This window comes from Cimex lectularius, unplaced genomic scaffold, assembly GCF_000648675.2.
Source record: "Cimex lectularius strain Harlan isolate CLEC.00 unplaced genomic scaffold, Clec_2.1 scaffold28, whole genome shotgun sequence".
In the NCBI taxonomy this organism is placed as follows: domain Eukaryota; kingdom Metazoa; phylum Arthropoda; class Insecta; order Hemiptera; family Cimicidae; genus Cimex; species Cimex lectularius.
Window position 1 is genome coordinate 1,265,681 of NW_019392712.1, and position 22,345 is coordinate 1,288,025.

Consider the following 22,345-nt stretch of genomic DNA (forward strand, 5'->3'; position numbering starts at 1 on the left):
CATTCATATAAATAAATAAAATTAATATATAGATAGTCATTCTTGGTATTTTTTCTTATGAAGAAAATGTTAGAGGTAGCCCATTAAAATTACTTTTTTTTTAAATAACTTCAAATTAAATATGATATGTAAACTAGACCACAACCCTGATCCTTAAATAAATTATTGATAGAAGTTGGTCGATGGTTATCGAATCCTCTCCTACTTTGGTATGTTGGCTTGGATTTTGGATCAACGAGCAATGACCAGGATGATGGCGAACGTCCAAATTACATATTAAAGTAACTCGAATAATAAAATACCACAGAACCGACTATTGAATAACGTTCACTATTAAAAACGAGTCGGGCAGATGACAAAACGGCGAAGATAAACTGGCGGGGATGGCCGGAAATGAGCATAACTGCATGTTTATCGTTCTCCAATTTGTAACTGATCAGTGTAGATGGCGAAACAACGAACCACCTGACGAAAATGATAGAAACCGACCATGTGTTTTTAGGTTCTTAAAATTATGCCTTTATCGTTTTGTCGATTGAAAAATGATCGATTAATTAATTAATGGGCAGAACGCAAGACTAAGAAGTAATCGTTATGGAAATTATATTAATCCATTGTCATAAAAAATCGTTTTAATTGCACAGCTAACTTACTCAACTTAAAATTACGCCAGGGGCTAGTCGTTTTACACATCTGCTAATTAGGTGTTATGCTTAAACAACTCAGAAGCGTAAAACGGAATGGGTGTTTATCCAAAGACGGGTGCGATTTGAATTGTTAATTGATGTTAAGGGATGAAACGGTTGTTGCAATTAGGAAGAAAGGGGTTGGCCTGCCCGGCGCTTCCTGGGTGTGACCGACCCCCGGCCCCGGCGCCACCCCTTTATAAATCCGAAAAACCGCCGGAATCGCAATTGTATAACTCATGCTAAGCACCTACGTCAACAAACCCCTCGCCTTTAAAGCACCACCGTCCAACAATTCTACACCTCAATGCGACCAGTCTACAAACGAATATTTCATCTGGCACGAACGCCCCCAACACTTCATAATTACAGTGGCTTCTAATTTCGCCGAATTAATTCTAAGAAACGAATTGATTATTATGTTGATAAGTCACTTTAAAGCAGTATTTTTTTTTCAATTAATTTACAGTGATTTTTGTATTAAGAACAAATTCGACAGTAATAGTCGATGTAGTTAGAAAAGAGTCGAGTTTTATACGAATAGTACTGAATTTTGAAGTAAATTTAATACGTTACAAATAGAAATATTTACAGTGTAACAATTTATACATTGGAACTATATTGTAAAATCCATAATTTACTTAGAAATGTAATATGTAAAATATAGAATATGTAATTCTATATTTTCACCAACTTATACTTTCCGACAGGACAGAGTTAGAAAAGGCAATCTGCACATTGTATCGTTTATCTCGTAATGTGATTATAATGCGTTATCAATAACACTTAAGTTTGATTATAATCTTTAGAAGAATCTTTATATTAAAAACACGTGTTTTTAAATAAGAATAATACGGGAAGGAGCTCGACTATTAGAAAACAATTTATGAAATCGCTCATCGTTTAGATTCAATACACACCATGCTAATACCATAAACATGGCCGCAAATGCAAACTAACATAGTAATAAAGTTTCGCTTTCGTAGGATCATCAGACATGTCTTTCCAATCAACACAACAAAAGACAAATTGTGAATATTATTATTGATGGTTAGAAACGTTATGTTTTGTATGAAACAATTTATTACCGTGAGTGTTATGTGTGGATGGATTTGTTGTTGAATATAACATTGTTGTTAACATGTTTGTACTGGGTAGATCGTGAACAGAAGTTCATATTTCAGTAAGTTACATTTCAACATGGACTAAAAAGTTCCTTTTATCTAAAGTTTCCTGGTATTCGTCATAATTTAATTGTCAGTTTACTTTAAATTTTCACAAACACAAAGCCCGTTGTATGTCATAAAATGTTAATCATGTACATCATTTTTCATCAATTTTACAATAATCTGTATTTTGTATGGAACTTGAGAACCTAAGCTTTTAGGAATTTGCAAAGTTCTTGTCTTAAGTTCCAGTAAGATTTTCTTGGTCTTATTAATGACCGACCGATACGGCGTTGGCAGAAATGTTGGCCTCTACTAATGACCTTTGAACACAGGTACTTAATACCTCAAAAGTCGGTTCTCACCAATGTAAAATTACGGTTTAATTGCTCAAATTTAATTTTTTGGGAACAATCGGTTAAAACAAAAAATACACATAACGATTTGACACTTCTCTTAAAAAAATAATAATAAAAGTAATAAAAAGAAAAAAAAGCTTTTTCATACAAAATAGCACATAAAAAAACCACATCCTTCAAAAAAATTGTTTTGGTCATCGCCAGCCCTCTCTTTCTTTGCGTTTCTTTTCTTGTATTTCTTGCGTTTTGAACATATTAATTTCTTTCCCTGTTTCTTCAACTAATTTGTGTTGTTGTATTTTATAACAGTAACTAATTCTCTCTTTTCTGTATCATATAGCTACCTTTTATCAATTAAATCGACACATTCATTCACAATCTCCCAGAGTACTCGATATTCCTCGGGGTAATTGGGAATAAATCCCTTCATTCACGCTAATAAATTCATTTTGGTACAAATCTTTTTTGTTTAATTTGTACTACTTTCATTATTTTGTAATAGAAGTCACAAAACGTTAATGACTAAATTTTTTTCTTTGTAACCGAAAAATCATATATTTAGCAATTAATTTGGGATAATTGATCTTTAAAAATACAGTACAAATGTTTACAGCTGATTAGTAGGAGCAAGCAACGCTTCTGTAAGCGGCATATCTGTCAGTATTTACTGGACCAGAAAAATCTTAGGAAAACTTCGAACGAAAACTTAGGAAACTCATAAAATTTATCTTCTAAGTGATTTTGTAATGTGTTGGTTTAACTTTACAATAAAATACACAAAGGAATCTCATATCATAGGATTTTCGTTGCTCCTTCCATTGGTGCAGTCTATTTTACAATGGAAATGATATTTTATGAGATACGTCCGACTTTTTGGTATAAAATTGTGAAAGTTGAAGTAATCTGAAATTCGAAAAATCTCGAATAAATTTTTTTATTATTATAATATTCAGGAAGATAGGGACTTAATAATTCAATTTGACTAATAGTAGGATAACATACTAAATTATAAATTGACGTCTGTTCTCAGACAACTTGTATAAGTTTTATGAAAGCTCTTGTGGTAATTTCCGTTTTTTATATTTGTTAACCGTACCCTAGTTTTTAAATCAAAATATATAAATGACTTACAATTATTTTTCTCTTTCGTTTTAGTAAGAAGTGTAGGTTTAAGGTTTAACGAACAAGGACAATGATGTATTTAATGAATAACGTGACGAATTATTATAATACGTTTACACGCAATGTAAATGTCTAATCATAAAGAGTATCAATTAAAAAATCTTAATTAAAGGTGAATTAATTGCCAATAGGACAAAGATCATCCGTAACTTCGTTAAAGTACTTAGCACTCGGCTTTTATCTTTGTGTGAGATTGACTTAACAGCTCATTAGCTTACACGAAAGGATGGATCTTTATTGAAACCCATTTATCTTCAATGCACTTATCTTTAGGATGAAACTTTTCCGGTTTTATTTTAGTCAGTACCCATTTGGAAAGATCCAACCTCAACACTCGCACTAACGATCACAGAAACACGTCAAATTAATATACATGGCGTCATTTACTAGTGCCATCCCTGGTTTTCTCAAAAACATCTTACACTAGTAGTTCTATAACAAAAAAAACAACAAGAGTCTAAAAATTAAATTAAACGTTCAAAATTTTCATCATCTTGAAAACTACAAGCTTGGTACAAGCTTGATGTGAGCAAACACAGAATAATAATAATAATAATAAAAATACATGAAATAATTAAATTAAATTCATCTATGAACATACAATAAAATACTGCGATTAAATTAAACAAACTTAAAAAAATAAATAAATGAATAAATCAAAAATAATAAAAATAAAGCAATACTAGAGAAGAAAATCGAAGAAATGGTAATAATAAAAGCTAACAAAATAAAGAGATATTGTAAAACATTAATAATTAAAGTGTTGGACTAGCTCGAATCTGTAAGTCCAAGCATGGCGAGCAAATCTGATGAGAGGACGACACAGACGGCCATCATTTAACATTGCTATGAGTGCGGGTCTGGTCAGCCTCGCCAGGCCAACGTGCAGGTCGCGAATCTCTGCCAGAATCGAACATTCGGCGACAAAATGAAATGTGTTTTCCACCGCTCTGGAATTACATGGAGGGCACAATTCAACTACTTTTTCCATCCATGGAGTGTAATTTAAGAATAGCAACTCGCTCCTCAATTTAAATAGCCAGCGGAGCTTTCTAAGCGATAGACCACCGCAATCAGGCTGCATATGCCAGCACAATGATCAAGTTCCGGATATAATGTAAAACGCGACGGGACTACAGCTTTTTTCTGAAGCTCCTCATGGTGTGCAGATTTCATTTTACTCAATAAGGTGGCCAATTGGCCCCTCCATAATGGCATGTCTTCCACAGTCAATTCACAATCATATCTCTGAGCCAGATCAATCCAATTCCTAAACCAGAAAGTTTTGGCTTTTATTATTTCCAAGGCAGAGATTCTTGGCAATCTATGAGGAGGTAACCTCAACATCCTTAGGCAGTAATCAAAGTGTAACTTCAAGGTGAACACTTCAAATAAATCGATCTCCGTTTCGAGATAAACCATATGGTTTGGAGCTACCGATGGAATACCAAATAATTTTTTAATAAAAAAACGTTGGAATTTCTCAATAACTTCGAATCGTTGCGAACCCCAAGCCTGAGCTCCATAACAGACTACGGAAAGACAAACAGACTTAAAGAGACCGAACTTAAATGGAAGAAGCACTAGTTCCTGGGAAAGGAAAGCAGGCCAAACTCTCTTAATAGCACGTTTAGCTACGGAGACCCTATCAAGAAGATGCGTGTTCATTGATAATCTCGGAGTTAAGGACACACCCAAATACTTATACTGAGATACCGTCTCTATTGGTTTCCCATTAAAAAACCACTTTTCATTGGATGCAAGCCGACCGCCCGAACGAAAAACTAGACATTTGGTTTTATTTAAATTAACAGAAAGATTCCATAGGTCACAATAAGCCACCAGTTTGTCAATATTTTTTTGGAGCGTTAGAGGATTTGTAGACAGGAAAACCACATCGTCTGCGTACATTAGTATACTGACTGACACGTCACCAATGCGAACGCCACCATCNTTAAAGAACATTGCTTTAAAGTAACTAGTTTCTTTTTTTTTGTTTAATACCAAAATCCTGCATTATTTTCCGGACAACCCAATAAAATATTTGTAAATTTGGTAGAGGCACCTAAATTACAAAGTTTGAAGTAGAGGGCTCTCCGGTTGAAATCCCTGTGTTTACAGCTCATTACTATGGGCATATTTGCTATTCTATCAGCGAGCCATATCAACATCAGTATTTTCCAAACCAAGAACATCTTCCTTAAACGTAAAACATGAACTTTGTAAACTAGTAAAATCATATGTTCTAACTAATCTTGTAGTTTGCTTGATCAAGCTTACGAAAATCTTAAATGAATTACGTAATGAACGTAAACAAATTTACAGTAGGAATGTTTGTTTTGAAAAGTTGAAGAAACACGAAAAGTGATATCTCGAATACATTTGAAAATCTGACTTTGAACAATAGGGACTATGTAATTCCATTTGACATATAAAATTACCACCTGAACTGTTAAAATCTGTCACTTCGCTGCAGCATTACTTTATACAACAGCTCTCAACTTCTCTCAAAAGGATAATTTTAAATTTAACAATTTTCCCTCTTTAAATTCATTCCAAAAATTCCTATCCAAAAGTGACCTACGTAATTATTGTTAAGTTAAGGTTACCCTAATATTATAATGATATTATGTAGTGATGTTTTTTGGTCAGGAATGTGATCCAAGAGTGACAATTATTACACAACCGCCAAGCTCTCGGCATTTATTATGCCTTCCTCAAGGCTCAACTTTCAAAACAACAATCAATATAAACATATAAGAATAATTGGAGATAAAATAGTTCTTATTTCCCATTATTATATATAGGCACTCTATTAAAACCTATTTCTTTTTTACAAGTGCTCTTCTAAATAGGTAGTGTATATAAATAAATAATTAAATAAATAAATAACATAAATATATAGGTGTACAATTAAGAATGTTCGGTTTTGTCAGACACCATGTTAGGAACGTTCCTGAGCCAAAATTTATTTATGATGTTAGAAACACTTATCTCTAAATAACTTTCAATTTTTATTTAGAACGAGATCTAATTTAATAACTAAAACTGACGAGAGCATGAAAATAATTACAAGTATATACATTCGTAAAATAACAACTGGAACCAATTTGATCACAAAACAATTCGCTTTATTATTTGAATAATAATGTCAATGTCAATCAATGTCAGGTTACAAAAATCACAGAATGTCCCATATGTTACACCTAGATTTCAATACTGTCTATATTATATATGTAATATAAGGAGGTATTCACATTTCTGTGATTTTAGCCTAAAATCAGATTTTTTTTCTCATAAAATCGTAATTTCTGAAATTTAGTTTCATTAAAATACAAAGCTGACCTTTATTTCGCAATGTACATTAAATTATCCACAAGATAACGTTTCTGTTAAAAATTTCGCGTCATTGCACGAGCCACAGTCTTGTGGAAAATTTAATGTGGTTTGTGAAATAAAGTTCAGATTTGTAATTCAATGAGACTAAAGTTGAGAAATTAACGATTATATGCAAAAAAATCTGATTTTAGACTAAAATCACATTTTATGTAAAAAATCTGATTTTAGACAAAAATNACACATATATATGATGACAATTATGGTGCTTCCCACAATCTAAACCTGTGATTGTGGGAAGCACCATAATTGTCATTCTTGGACCATATCCTTGATTCCACAATATCAATCTTACTCTGCTGATCAATCATCATGCCTGAGAGATATTAGTACTGTTAAATTATTTTGTTAGTTATTTTATTCTTGTTATGGTATGGAAATTGTCCATAAACTTCAGCTCTTAAATGGTTAATATTTGAGGGCTGTACAAAATGTTTCTACTTGTGATCAATAGAAATAATCTAAATTCTATTCGATATATAATATTTGATTTAATAAAAAATGGCGTGTAGAACAATGTGTAAAACGTCAGATACTAAAAAAAAACTCCAGTAAAAAAAAGAAATCTGAGATTTGATAAGAAGTGAATTTTCACGTGGAGCAACTGCAATTTTCCAATTTTTTTGGAAACCAAAGGTTTTTTGTAATTTTCAAACTTGAAAAATCTTTATCTGTCTTGATAAAAGGCTTAAAAAGCACTTGAGAATGCGGACAGTTTGCGCCAAGTTCGACCATATCCTCTAAAAAGGGCAATAGAAGAACAGACCTGTTTCCTTATCTGACACCTTTTGTTCATTGAAAGGGATCTCTTGGATCTCACAGAGGTTTGATGTCGGCCAGATCCAATCAGAGATAGCTTCAGTCAGGTAGCACTTGGATCTGAGATTCCACCGTCCTCAGCGGTAATCCTCGATCGGCTTATGGCGCGTAGCCCGTTCTTCAACAAACTCAAGACGGAATCCCTCATATTTTTCAATATTCAACGTGATGCAATTGTAGTCAGCTTTTTGCAACAGTGATACACATTTTTCGAAGGGTAGTTCCAGCACATTAACACAAGCATTAACAATATCATTGGTAAAATAATGTTTCAAACAATTTTTATTTATTTTGGCCTCTACTACTCAACATTAGAAAACTCAAATTGTTGTTAAATTGTTTAGTGAATGTTTATGAGTTCAGTACCATTTCTGTTATGTTACCACAATCAGAAACAATGACTATAAATTCTCTGTTTTGTTTGAGTAATGTTTATATCTTGAATGTGATATTATTGTTTAATGGAAAGAGGCACAGTCACATGCAGTCGAAGGGTTACATTTTTATGCAAATTACAAGACAACGAACTGAATCCAATTTGAATAAGAAAATGAAAAACTATAAATTCTGATTAGGCCTAAAAGTTGTATAAGGGATATTTGGTTTTCTTGAAGACGGTAGCTTGAAATACGGAATGAAGATTTCGAGCGGCCACAAATCTATTCGAATGGAGTTGAGGGATTAGGCGCAAGCTGTAATAGAATGGATTGTGACTCGAGAGCATCCAATTCAAACAGTCTTAAATTATTCAGATTCCTGGAGTGGATGATCCTTAAAATTATCCGCAATGAAGTCGGCGGTTCCCTTAATCGTATAAAGTGGCCTGCCTTCTCCTCACGTAGAGGACGCATGAACCGATATATTAGGGTAGGTTAACCCCTTTTCTCTTAAATATCTAATAGAGCTCGAGCCGAGGGCCGTTTGGGGAGGTTTGCGATCCTCGCCGATCCTTGATTTAGGTTTCAACCGACATCGTCAAATTCCAATCTACGGAAAAAGGAGAGTAATTTATTCAAGGATAAAATACAGTGTATTTATTGTTAAGGAGCAATGTACACGATCAAATTTACATTCCTTCCAAGATTTATTGATGGAGATAAACCTATCGCCCTTCCGGTTTTCCACTGAAAACAGAAATCAATGAAATATGTCTCTATCTACATTCTCAATCCATTTTTCAGACATTTAGACTTTTAAAATATTATTTAAAATAATTTCAAATGAGCTACACTTCCTTTTGATGGAACGTCAAATAAAAATACTCTATACCCAAATATTTGTTGTCCCATTTATTCAAAATAACAACCTTCTCAACTAAACTACTTTAAATTGTGAGATTTCTGTGCTTGTTGTATCCTGACACCGTCATTACCGACCATTTTGGTCTGACTATCTTCGCTGGGTTGGTCTGTCAGATGCGTTTCGCAATTTCGCATCTTCGGTATTGTGTCTGGGTGATTTTTGTGAATCCCAGACTCTTACATAAAGGGTCATGAGATTTCCTCCTGTGGTCTCAGCGGTGATGTACCTGTAATTTGATCTTTACTGATTATCTTGTTCTTCCAATCCTATCTGAGTTGGTTTGATAGACGTGTTTCGGAATTTCGCCTTCTTCAGTGTCTGGGTAATTTCTGTGGTGTCAAGTCTCTTGTATAAGGTTGTGACATTTATTTCTGTGGTCTGAGCGTGATGTACCTGTAATTTGATCTTTACTGATTATCTTGTTCTTCCAATCCTATCTGAGTTGGTTTGATAGACGTGTTTCGGAATTTCGCCTTCTTCAGTGTCTGGGTAATTTCTGTGGTGTCAAGTCTCTTGTATAGGGTTGTGACATTTATTTCTGTGGTCTGAGCGTGATGAACCAGTAATTTGATCGTTACCAATCATTTTGGCCGGCCTGTCGTCGCTGGGTTTCACTGTCAGTTACTTGTCCACATTTTGCCATCTTCAAGGTTAAGCCTGGATTAATTGATGTAGTTAGTAATAAATAATAATATGTGTAGGTACATGGCAACAACTTAACAAAAGATTTGGACAACTAGGAAGACTTCTAGAAATGAAATCTGGCTTGACCGCCAAAACTAAACTCACCTTACACAAGACTTTACTGCGACCACTTTGGACATACGGAGTTGGCACCATTTTGCCCTCTTCAAAGTTAAGGGTTAATTAATACAGAGTGTCCTTTTTAGATGTCCCGGCTGAATTTCTCTTGAACAATGACACTATCAAAAAAAAAAAATACGTGTTTAAATTTTTTTAGTCTAGTTTCAACTTTTTACATTTTACCGAAGAAAAATTATGCAGGGTACCTCAGGCCAGTTCAACATCAAAGTTTCAATACGACCCTATACATCATGAGTTTGAAAAAACGCATTTCGTTTGTTTCGTTGTTAATTTTTATAATTTGCTTCTTCACAAAAGTAAACATTAATTTCCTTTATTGTTTACATTCTGTCATTGTTCAATCCATTTTAAAAAGATAGTTCCTACTCGAAGGTTTTCCAAGATTATTAGATGATGATCCTTCCAGAAATTAAGATTTGCTCTCATAATGCGTGTTTGACAAACAATAACAGAATGTAAATAATAAAGGCATTTAATGTTTACTTTAGTGAACAAGTAAATTATTCGATTAACAATGAAACAAACGAATTGCTTTTTTCCACAATTTTTGCCATAACTTTGTCATTTTTTGATTAATTTAAAATCCGGTTGCACCTTTGTTTTCACCGTACAAAATCCTTTAAAACGATGGGTCAGGATGTATAGGATCGTATAGCGTGACATTTTGAAGTGGAACTTACGCAGAATAATTTTTTTACAAAAAAGTAAAAATTTGAAACTGGAGACATTACACTTTTTTTTTGATAGCGTCATTGGTTCAGGAGAGATTCAGCCCAGCCATCTAAAAAAGACATTCTGTATCTTTTTAATCTATGTATAGGGTCATGAGATGTACTGTATAGTTAGTAATAAATAGTAATATGCGTAGTATGACAACAACTTAACAGAACATTTAGGCAACTACGAAGACTTCTAGGAACAAAATATGGTTTGACCTTCAAACTAATCTCACCTTATATCTGATTTTAATACGACCATTTTGGACATACTGAGTACAAATGTGGGGTTCTACCAAGCCATCCAACATCCAGCGCATCCAATCCTTCCAATCAAAATCCTGAGACGAATCGTCAAATCTACTTACTTTTTCACTAACTGAACGACATCAACATTTCTTTTTTCAATGAACTGGTCCATTCTCCATTCCAAAAGATTCACACCAACCTCTCGATCTATCTTAACACTTAACTAGGGAGCGTTGACAGTGTTTGTGAAGACTTTGGATTGGAAGAACTGTTTTCTATGGGTGTTGGAAGATTTAGTGGTGCGCCACAGTTCTAATCCGTACGTCCAAGGAGGCTTCAGTAGTATCTCGTAAAATGTTAGTTTGTGTTTGTTGAAACGTCTCATGTTATTTGTACAGTTTACCGAAGCGTCTGTTCAATTCTTGTATTTTAGTTCGTGAATGTCGGTTCCAGGTTAGAGAAGAATTGAGGTAGCGTAGATAACATAGATATTTTTTTCAGTTTATATTAGGTTGAGTGAGCAAATGAGAAAGTTATTATTCAAAGAGTATTAATGTATATAAGATAATGACTACAGGAATGACATATTCATCGACCATTCAAGATATTTCATACCGTGGGTTTCATACAAGCTCGTTATGTGATATACAACGTTAATATACGGCATCACATCAAACCAATCATATCAGAAATACATTATTTCCATTAGGGAATTATTGTTTGTTAAATGCACAGTGCAACGATCTTAAGTGTATCAGCAACACCGTATAATATTGATTTAACGGCAGACTGCCCATAAAGACATAGACAACGGCTGGCAGGCGTGGAGAAAACGCTGAGTCACATTCTACTTTCATGATAATTTCACTTGACGCAGACACGGGGTGGAGTTTTAGTGGAAATAAGCACGTAAATTAGTGTCGGTCTTGATACATTACCCACGGCCAACAGGCAATATCGCAGCAGTTAGGCTAAACTTTAAATCGATGGAAATCGGCTAGACGGAAATAAAACAATCCCACGACAGCCGAGCGACACTTTGAAACATACTTTAATTTAGGGAGGGTTCCATTTTAATTCCCTCTGGATTCCTCGTCTTTATTTATAGTAATTTTATAAAGAGGAAAAATGAGCTCGAATTAAAAATCAAATTACATGAGAATTCTAATAAACATGGTGTTATACGTGTAACTCCTGATTTTTTCAAAAACTACCCAGCCTAGAAACATTTTTTTAAACTTTCGCAAAACGTTAGTAACTTCCTTAGAAAGTATAATGGAGTATAAATGTGAATAAAGTAAGTAACAATTAAAAGTGAATTTTTACACAAAAAAAAGTTGTGGGTGCAATCACATCACAATATGTTTTTTGAGCACTAACGCTAAGGCCAGCATTGCACTAGGAGGTCACATGCCGTGAGAAACCAGCCGATGATGGCGTCCAGTGTGAGGGATTAAACGACAAGGATGTCTCGAGGTCATCGGTGATTAAGGCGACGTGGTGGGTACTGGGGATGAGAAGAGTCGCCTCCAACCACACAGCAGATATCATCCATATAGGCCCTAGCCACTATACCCCTCTCACCATACACTCCAACAGGTCATTGAATATTACTCACCAAAAGTATCGATCCTTGAGGTGTACCTTTTTTGAGTTCTTTCCACGCTTTCTGAGTTCCTTCCCTGATGCACGCTGCTCTCTCCTCTAGGTAACTGGAAATGATCTCATACTTCTCCTTACCTATCCCTAATTTTAGCAGTCTTAGTTTCAGGAAGACCCACCATACATTGTCAAACGCGCCACTTATGCCTGTAAATCAGTTTAATACGTACCTTGTTGCTTTGGTCCTAACTGCTTCATATACAGTGCGCACCCTAACCATCCCTAACCGTCCGATTCCCACGAGGTCGGGAGGTAATTCGGAGGTCATATGCAAGTACTACGGTCCACGTCTACGAATGCGACACAGTTTCTTTTCTAGGTACCCGCCAGGGGTCTTACCACAAAGCCACAGCGAGTCCTTACCCATGAATCTGGGCTTGAACTTTGGAACGAAAATACGCTACCCCGCAGTACAGATGGTTATGAACCCTCCCCCGTTCGTATATATATTCGAAATATATATTTAGACAGGATCTGGTGCCCTAACCCACGTGTGTCTGCGACAGCACCCGCCGTTCGCGGCCAACTCTGAAGCCAGCAACTCCCTTAACGCATCGCGAGGGACTAGGTAGGCGTAGTCTCAGCGTCCTCGCACGCTATATGCTTCCTTGGTCCTGTCATCCAAATGCAAGCGAAGGTTGCTTAAGGCGACCATGCGGTCCAGGAAACAAGACCCAGCTTGTGCTTCAGAGAGTTCGTCACGCTCTCAAGGCTACACCATTATGTTGTGCCTGGAAACCCCCCTTGCAGCCAAGGGTTGGGAAGGGTCTACTGGAGTCTCCTAGGAGCACCCACTACGTAGTCCCAGGATTTGGATTGAGAAAAAGTAAACATTTTTTCGAGATGCGCTGCCCCCACACGCATCCCACCTGCTCGCTATACGTTACACATTAAAATCTCGACGGGGACCCCAGAATTTCACAAGGCCACCCTTACAGGTGCCCGCTACTTTCCCAGAGCCAACCGCCGCCCCCAGAGCCAAGAGACAGTACTCCACCACAAGGCCCCGACCACTTTGGAGAATCATGAGGATCCGCAAGTACCTATCCTTTACTTACCGCTCCCGGCGTGCGACCACAACCCTCAGGCCTTCGAAGGAATGCCATTTCGGCACGCCTCTACTAACCCAAGGGCCGCAGTACACCCACTCGAGAGCAGCTACTCCCATGCGCAGGCCTCGGCCTACGCTGAAAGCATTGTCTTTGCGGTTTCCATTTGGTTTTATTCTCCTCCGCGGCCAGGCCAGTACCGAAGATTTCAGACATGAATGGATGGACCAAAATCCCTTACACACGCTCGACTTCTCTTGGTAATAAAGGCCAGACGCAAGAATCATCTCCCCTTTTGCGGCATCTCACCGAAATCCACAAGGCTTCTCCAGTCGACTTACTCACACAGGACCCTTTCTGAGAGCTATTCCTAACCCTAACCATCCCTAGCCACATTGACATGCGTTCCCGATTTACTCATCGTCAACAAGACAAGAGGATCTTTAACGTCCGCACCTAGCCTATTCGGCCTTATCGGACGTTTTGATTCTCAAGATGAGAGCTGACGCACTTCTGCATAAGCCACATTGACACCGTAGTTCCACATTAAGTGGGCATTGACTCCTCTGGGTAGATAGAATATTTGAGATGGCCGTTCAAGCGCCGAACGAGTCGACCGCCATCCCGACCAGCATCACGAGGGACGAATCCGAGGTTGGGTGACCGGCCGGCACACACCTCGGATTAAAGCTGTTCATTCTCAGATATCCTTCTCCACATGGGCGAATTCAAGGGGAGAAGTGGTCAGTCTCCCCCCTATGGGTAACGGGTGTCTACGGGTATTCTCCCCGAAAGTCCACCCGTCCCAGATGGTATTTGCTACTGTTGTTCCAATGGCTCTTCGCGAGCTTATCCTGAGCCGATATTGCCATAGAGGTGAAAACGGAAAATAAGTGATTATACTATCTGAATAACTCGTACCGTATTATAAGAAAACAGTCCATACATTTCGCCATCTTCAGTGTTGGCACCATTCACCATTGAAAACATTACACAAATTAAAAGGAAGAAGAAGGCCAATGAAAACGCTGATGCAAGCATTCCACCCTTCGCGGCTGTAATGTTAAACCCAGCAAGGATCGCTTACTTTCAAGTTAAACAACTTTAATTAAATTAATTATTTGTATTTAAGAGTGGAAAAATTTCAACTTTTTATTTTTACAGCTTTAAATCTTATTTGCACAGATCAGGTTGTATCGAAGTGACGTTAAAAAAATATTTGTCCGCAGAGGGAGGAAGGAACGTCAGTTGTATTATTTTACGATACATTCCAAACAAGCAGGGACTTGTTTTTTCCCAATGACTTATCGAAGGGTATGCCGAGATTCCTTCCAAGAAAAGGGAAGTCGGTGAGTAATTTTTTTTCGAGAAAATCAAGAGTCGCGTAATTATGAACATCATAAGGTGAGTCAGAGATGTGGAAAGAGATAGAAGGAAACTGCCTTCCCGTACAAGAAGAGATGTTTACAGAGACGACAAATCAAACACAGCAAAATCTCTCCTTGAAAGAGTAAAATGTCTCTACTTTTACCTTAAAAACAACAACAATAAAATATATATATAAAAATCGGGTTTTAAGGACTGATCATGTTTCAATCATGACGAAAGTTGATTCAAAGCTCTTTGAATGATTTTAGTTTTAATGGCGGAGTTAATTATTATCATATTGAATATATCTATAAAAATCAGTTCCTTGAATGATTTTATTTTTTATGGATGGAGGTTAATTATTATCATATTGAAAATGCTTATAAAAATCTAAAGCCAAACACTGAATCAGTACGTAGTGCAAATATATATAAGTTTAAAATGTTGAAAACCATTAAAATTATCTAATTAAAAAACTAACTAAAATTAAAGTAATGTGTCCGTATGTGCTTACTTGCTAGTTATTAAAATAGAGAAGGTGCTATTTCAGAATATGTGAATTAAGGAAAAGAAACTAAGTTAACTATCAAATTAATTTTTTTGTATTTTAAAATGGATCAATTGCTTTTACTATGTGTATTTATATTAAAATATGTGGATATTAATGTTGGCATTGAATCCGCACGGTCTGTTCTCATTAAGAACGATTGTATGGGTGAGCCTTCAAGGGAGACTGACCCACTATTGTGTTTGCTCATCCACCTCTATCAAACATTAAAATACGCGGATATTAATATTGGCAATGACTCTACAAGTTCGATTATCAGAGGTAATTATAATAGGGAGTGCGTCAAGGGAGCATACTAGGAACTGTTCTATGTTAATAATCTCGATCGAATATTAAAATATTGGATATTAATAATGGCAATTATTCCGCTTGGTAGGCTCTAAGGAAGAATGGTAATATGGGAGTACCTCATGGAAGCATACTAGGACCAATATTGTTTCTCCTCTATAATAACAGTGTCACTCAAGTATTAAAGTATGTGGATGTTAATGGTAGCAATGACTCTAGACTGTCGTTTCTCGTAAAGAACGATAAAATGGGATTACCACAAGGGTACTCACTATGGTTTCTGCTCTATGTTATCGATATGGCCTCGAGTATTAAAATATGTGGTCAGTAATGGGGTAAGGACATCGCGTGTTAGGCTGTGAAGAATGAAAACAACGGAGTGCCTCAAGGGACCATGCTAGATCCATTATTGTTTCTGTCTAACCTACCCCTCCTAAGTTAATGCCACCGGTTGCGTGGTAAACTAATACTGATAACTCCACTGTCATGTTCCAGCTCATTCTCTTTAAACTGCTTTATTTTTAAATCGTCATGTTATATTCCCTCTTCGCTTAATGTTTCGGGTGGAGGATATTGTAGATAACACGGGGTTTTGTCGTACTGAACATCGCACACAGTCTATAATGCCCTTTTTATATCAAATGCGCAAGATTTAGCTTTTTTTTCCTACATAAAGTTTACTTTCTTCAAAACAGAGCTGTGAGAGTGATTCTTGGGGTGGAATAGAAAAGACAGCTGTCCCTCAAAGTTTAAACAATTCGTGGATGTATAAATATAAATGTTCTAAGATCTATAGGCATTGTTACTTATCGTTTTTACTTCGATTACTGTTAAATTTTAATAATTTGGATTCATCAGTTCAGTGAACATAGGATATTAAATCAAGAATTTGCTACATTAACGTTTTCTTACAAGCCAAAAAAGTTGTCCATTGTTCATAGTCGGTTTGCCGCAAGCCTTTCATAAGAGAAATCTTGTATGGTTTAACTACATAAGTACAGTAGATCTCGGTGTACACTATCTTTGGAAATATATGAATGGGAATATAAAATACATGCACTGCATTACCTAAAGTTGGATTTGGATTTCCTTTCATGAAAATTAAAACAACTAATTAGTTATCAAATTTTAGCCTCTTTTTTTATTCGTTTGGGGGCTATGACTATCAACGGGACCGATTGTCTCGAACTGTCTTGAACGCAAGAAAGTATTAAAGATTGGTATAATCAGCCCATGAAATTTGAGTGCGTACAGTCTACCAGCTTCACGTCTAAATATTACAGACGTCTGTAGGAAAAATAATAAATTGAACGTTGTGTACATTTATTAGGACAACAATGAAAAATAAACAATTGTGTTTGGGTTTAGGTATTAATTCTCCTCCTAACAAAAGCGATAAATTCCCAAAATATTTATTTTTGTTTGAACAACATTAAAAGTATAACCCCCCCAATCCTTCAATTGAAATACACAATTCCGGAAATGCGAAACCAATAGAATTGTTCGTGATGTATTTTTTTATATTACAACAATCTAGTTTTTGAAAATGTATCAAAGCGTAGTATGTTTCATTTGACAAAAAAATTGGTACTTGATTACCTAATAATGTAATGTTAAAAAAGTGTTGAGTACACTGATTTTAGGTCGTTGAGAAAAGCTATGGGCTTACAGTTTAAATTTTTTTAGTATAAGTATTATTTTTTTTATTGAAAAAGAGACACCCAGTATATGTATGTTAACTGCAATAGTAGAGAGATTTTGCATAACGTTTCGGCTATTTCAAGGACACGAATTTAACGTCTTTCAAATAACGTAGACGCTAGTTGAACACTTTTTTCAGAATGGATTATGTCGCTAAATAAGGGGAGTTTGCACCTCTATAATTCGGCTTCGCCTAAACCACAATTATCTTCCCTCCCACCTCTATAAAATAAATATCCTAGACTCTCCTTACTGTTCCTGCGACCCCTCATGCATAGCTGATTCCAACCATATTTTATTAGCCTGTCCCAATACCTCCATCAACCGAGAGTCCCTCTACAACACTCTAATTTCTAATAATATCCCTCTTCCTACCTCAATATCCATTATACTCTCTTTTACCCGCAATCCCAAAATAATTTCCTCTCTTTGAAGCTCATATCCCAAAATAATATAGTAATATAATACAACAAAAGTATACATTTCAAACTTGAAGTTTAGAGATTTGGCCAATATGCTAGACCATAAGGCCAAAAAAAAAAAAAATGGAGTTTGCAATAGTTCAGGTTATAGATGTATCTTGCAAGTTTGTAAACAAAGGCACCGTTCAAGGATGTTAAATTTTCTATTGATTGCTGACGATAGTTTGGCAAATACTGAGGACCTGATAGTTGTAGAAGCTCTAACATACAAAGTAAACATTCATTACCGGGCGCTTCGGTGCAAGTTAATTTAAATAAAATGGAAGACGAAAAGTTTCAAAAACTCTTAAGACAAAAATGCTTTTAGTTCTTAGCAATTTTGGGAAAAAGTAAAATGTCAGTACAGTTCGTTAACTATATACGAACTCATTATTCCGCATTCTATACTTTCATCTTACCTGTTTTACACAACTGATGTGGCTTTATTGGAGGAAAGAGTATAACGCTGCTGTATTTCTAGCTGTCATTCCTGGTTGTATGTACGTAAAACATCTAAATATTTTAAGGTTGGAACACCAAATGTACTTACATTCTTAGGAGTCGGGATTCATGAAAACTTGTACTACTTGTAAAGTGTTAACTATAAAATAAACAATTTTATATTTGTACAAAATATAATTTTTTTAAACTGGACAATATATTCAACAAAAATAACTACGCGTTCACAGGCAAGCTATTCTAAGACAAATAATGTACGACGCTATTTCAGTTAGCATTCCGTAAAATCTGCGCATGAACGTATAAATCAATTTAGCGTTACCGTCTCACTAACGTTATAGTAAATATCCCTATTGTAGTATGACATTCATGCAAAGTGTAAACTATTTTTGCCTTCTAAATAGTTTTTAAAGTTCACTTTAATTTGATATTATTATATGCTAATAGTATGTACGTAATAAAGGCAATATTTTTATATTAACAAGGAAGTTGAAGAAGGGTGATCAGGACGAAAGTAGTTTTAGGATTACCTGTTTGTTTGTAAATATAAATATCATTATAATTTTAGCTCGCTTATTATAACGTGGGTTAATAGTGTAAATTAAGAAATGAAAAACTTCTAGAAAACCCTCAAAAGAGCAATTGGATAAATTAATATTTAACCTAGCATAAACCTAAAATAGCTTATGAATAAAATTAGTAAATAAAATTAATACATTTTAAAAATATTTGTAAACAAACAATAGATTTATTAGTAGGAAAATAGTTAGTTTATTGAAAGTAAGACATATAACAGGGCTTGTTCTTCTTTAAAAAAAAAAAAAAATCAACGGCAACATACAAAATATAATAAATCATTATCTATAGTAATAATGGCATATAATAAGGGGAAAAAAACTTTGGTTTCATCAATCGGTGCTCTCGAAAAAATCGGATTTTCTACGTCCCGTCCTCAATATACTGTTAATACGGGACATTCGAAAGACAATTAATCATTGGGCGAGGGAGTCGGGGCGAGTGGTTGTCTTCTATATCCTCCAGCCCTTGATCAATTACTCGAATCCCAAAAGAAATCGCTCCCCGTCTAGTTTAGCTACTCCATACCAAATCTTATTCTTCCACCTAGCCTCCCTTTTGAAAAGTTCCATTTTACCTGAGATTCCGTCGTAGGTCCACCATTCTTCCCAGCTCGCTTGGCTTTCTAAAAGAAAGAAAACAGCAATATTAAAACTAGTTATAAATTAGTGTCATAATTTATTGATTAGCATTATCTATATTAATGTTAAATTATTAAACAATCTTAATTAACATAAATATTACAATGTTAAAAATTCACTCTAATCAATTACACTAACACACCTGTAATCAGTCACATTTCCCACCCCAGAGTAATCGATATTCACCGGGTAATTGGGAATAAATTATATCCACACACCAAAATTCCTTGACCCTAAGATACAAGAATGACGTGGTCAACCCCGCCATACGTCTATTGAGCTACGTTAGAGGAGGGTGTTTAGAAATTAAAACCCTCCATTTACGCAAATATTAAATTATTAATTAATTATTTCAAAAATAAATTAAATTCACACACAACAATTCAGTCATACTAACCCAGAACCCTCGATAATTCTCGAGGAAATTTGGGATAAACCCGTCCGATCACGCCAATAAATAGCATTCGCACTACCCCAGAGTACTCAGTATTAATCGGGGTAATTGAGAATTAGCCCACCCATTCACGCTAATAAATTATATTCTCACACCAAAATTAATTGACACTAGCCCAGAGTACTCCATATTCCACGAGGTAGATTGTAACAAGTCCTTCCATTCACAATAATAAATAACATTCTCACACCAGACTTTGTTCACACTACTCCAGAATACTGGATATTTCTTGGGAAAATTGGGGATAATCTGCTACATTCACGCTAATAAATTGCACAAGTTTCTGTAATGAAAGTATCAAGTACATACAAAAAGATATATACAGTTCAAAAATACTCATGGCCCTGATATATTAGATCAGAGATCTATGCCTGCTACCTTGGGAAGTCGTACTTCTTTTTCTTGCAGACTTAATCCGTTACAGTCTGTTAGTATGTGCTCTACAAAGATGATTTATCAACACGATGCCCACCTGCGTGGTCACATCTAAGTAAGAGGTTGTCGTGTGTGATTTTGGTATGACCTATACATAGTGCATGTCAGAGGTTATGAAGCAAACCTGGGGAATAAACCCTAGAATGGCGTACTAGTTATACACCACAATGGCCAGGCCCATGGTCCCATATGAACAAGGAGACATAGATCAACCTACAAGTCTTCAAAGACTAGCGTGCCATAATAAAACAGACGCAATGCATATCTGCCCGCATCTGACCTTATTCCTTACATATTTTTGTAAAAAAGGTTTGCGAGTGACAACAACCTCCTGAGTTACAAGGAAATAAAGGCAGGCCTAAAAAAGAGCCACCACAAATTTCGGGAAAGAATTAAGATAAATAATATGGGTATATACGGTACCTGACAAAATGAGAGAAAAACTCAACTTTTACATACGCTTCCAAGTGGATGTAGAAAATAGAGATCTCTCGAAGAAAGGAAGAAGTAAAAGGCCGAACTGTACCCTAGCAAAGCCACTTCTACCAATCCTAACTATTTTTCAAGCTGAGGTCCATGCAATACAATTCAGTGCACAGTAGTTAATGATGAAACCAAAGATGCACATATATATATATGTGAGAGAGAAACAACAGGAACCCATTTAGTTTATTTAAATTCAAAGCTTGCTTTTTAGTCCCTTTCCCCTCCTAATTCCTCGGCAATCAGCTAGGAAATAGGACGGAAGCTTAGTCTCAAAACAACAAATCCCTCGCGCCCTTTTGAATTAAGTTTAGAGTACGGCTGGTCCGTCGGTATAAGGTCTCCCTTTGGTACGGCGGGAAAGGAGGAGAGTTAAAAAAAAACTTCGGTAAGGCGATCCTCTCACCAGAAGAGGTGCGCAAAGAGGCACCAAGGAAAGTGCTTAGTCTTAAAAGTGCACATCCAAGGTATGGTTATAATTTATACGGGTTCTTCAATGGAACAAGTCGCAATGGAGAAAAGGATTTTTAAAATCCTTAATTAACCTCCAAACCTCAAAAAAAGACAGATTTTACGTTTCGTGGTTATTTATTTATTTATTTTTTCAAAAAGCAACAATGACTTCAAACTGATATTGATTAGTCAGCATAGGCCCATGGGCATAATAGCGGTCGTTGTCTATTTCGCATGTAAATTGCTACGCATTCCAAACTAAAACACTTCAAATACTTCGAAAACTAAATTAAAACTTGGTACCACCTAATTCCAACACCGTTTCGAGAATAGATTTTTTCCTGGCAAAACCTATTTCATTTTATCTATACAAGAGATAATTTGGAAGGTGGTGGACATCGTTCACGAAAAAAAAATTTTTTTCCTCTCGGGCTTTTTCCAAGCAGTAAAGAGCTAATGGTACAAGAAAATTTGCAGTGTTTGTTGAAGCGTATCTTTCTTTTTTTGCAACCGGGGGCGTTTGTTAATTTTACATCCCATTTCAAAGGTCTCGGCCTTTTCCAGGGATCGGTCCGAAAACATAAATTACCGTGTAAAGCGCCGGTGGGCTGCCCCGTAAAAGAACAGCTGCGCTCCCCAAAACCCACTATATCAACTCGGCCGGTGGATCGACATGCGCTTATCGTCAGAACTATCCAAAACGTCGTCTTGATTTGGAGCCTTTTCCATTAAAATTTATCGCCCTATGAAGTGTAATGGTACTTCGAGAAATCGGCAGGCCTTTTAACGGATGACTCGAACAGCAGGGAATTATGACAGGCAATTCATTTTAAATATAACATTGATATTTTTGGAAGAGTTGGAGATAAGGAAAGAAAATTAAACTTCTACGAAAAAGCGGAAATATCGAAACATGTCTTTTATGGGTCCTCTTCTGACATACATATCTTTATTCTGTGTTGTATACCCATCCACGACACGTGGAAAAATATTTAAAAAATATAACTTCCTCTACGCCTTAATTTTTTATTTTGTTTGATTTTTTTT

The 22,345-nt window shown here is 35.8% G+C and overlaps 1 protein-coding gene across 1 annotated transcript in view; it reads right to left on the reverse strand.

Annotated features, from left to right (window-relative positions):
- The window catches only part of LOC106669211 (carbonic anhydrase-related protein 10), a 494,173-nt gene that overhangs the window by 254,239 nt on the left and 217,589 nt on the right, over positions 1 to 22,345 (reverse strand). Inside the window, exon 2 of the mRNA XM_014398528.2 lies at positions 19,410 to 19,457. Coding sequence (XP_014254014.1) covers positions 19,410 to 19,457 — 48 coding nt within the window. The remainder of the gene's footprint in view (positions 1 to 19,409; positions 19,458 to 22,345) is intronic.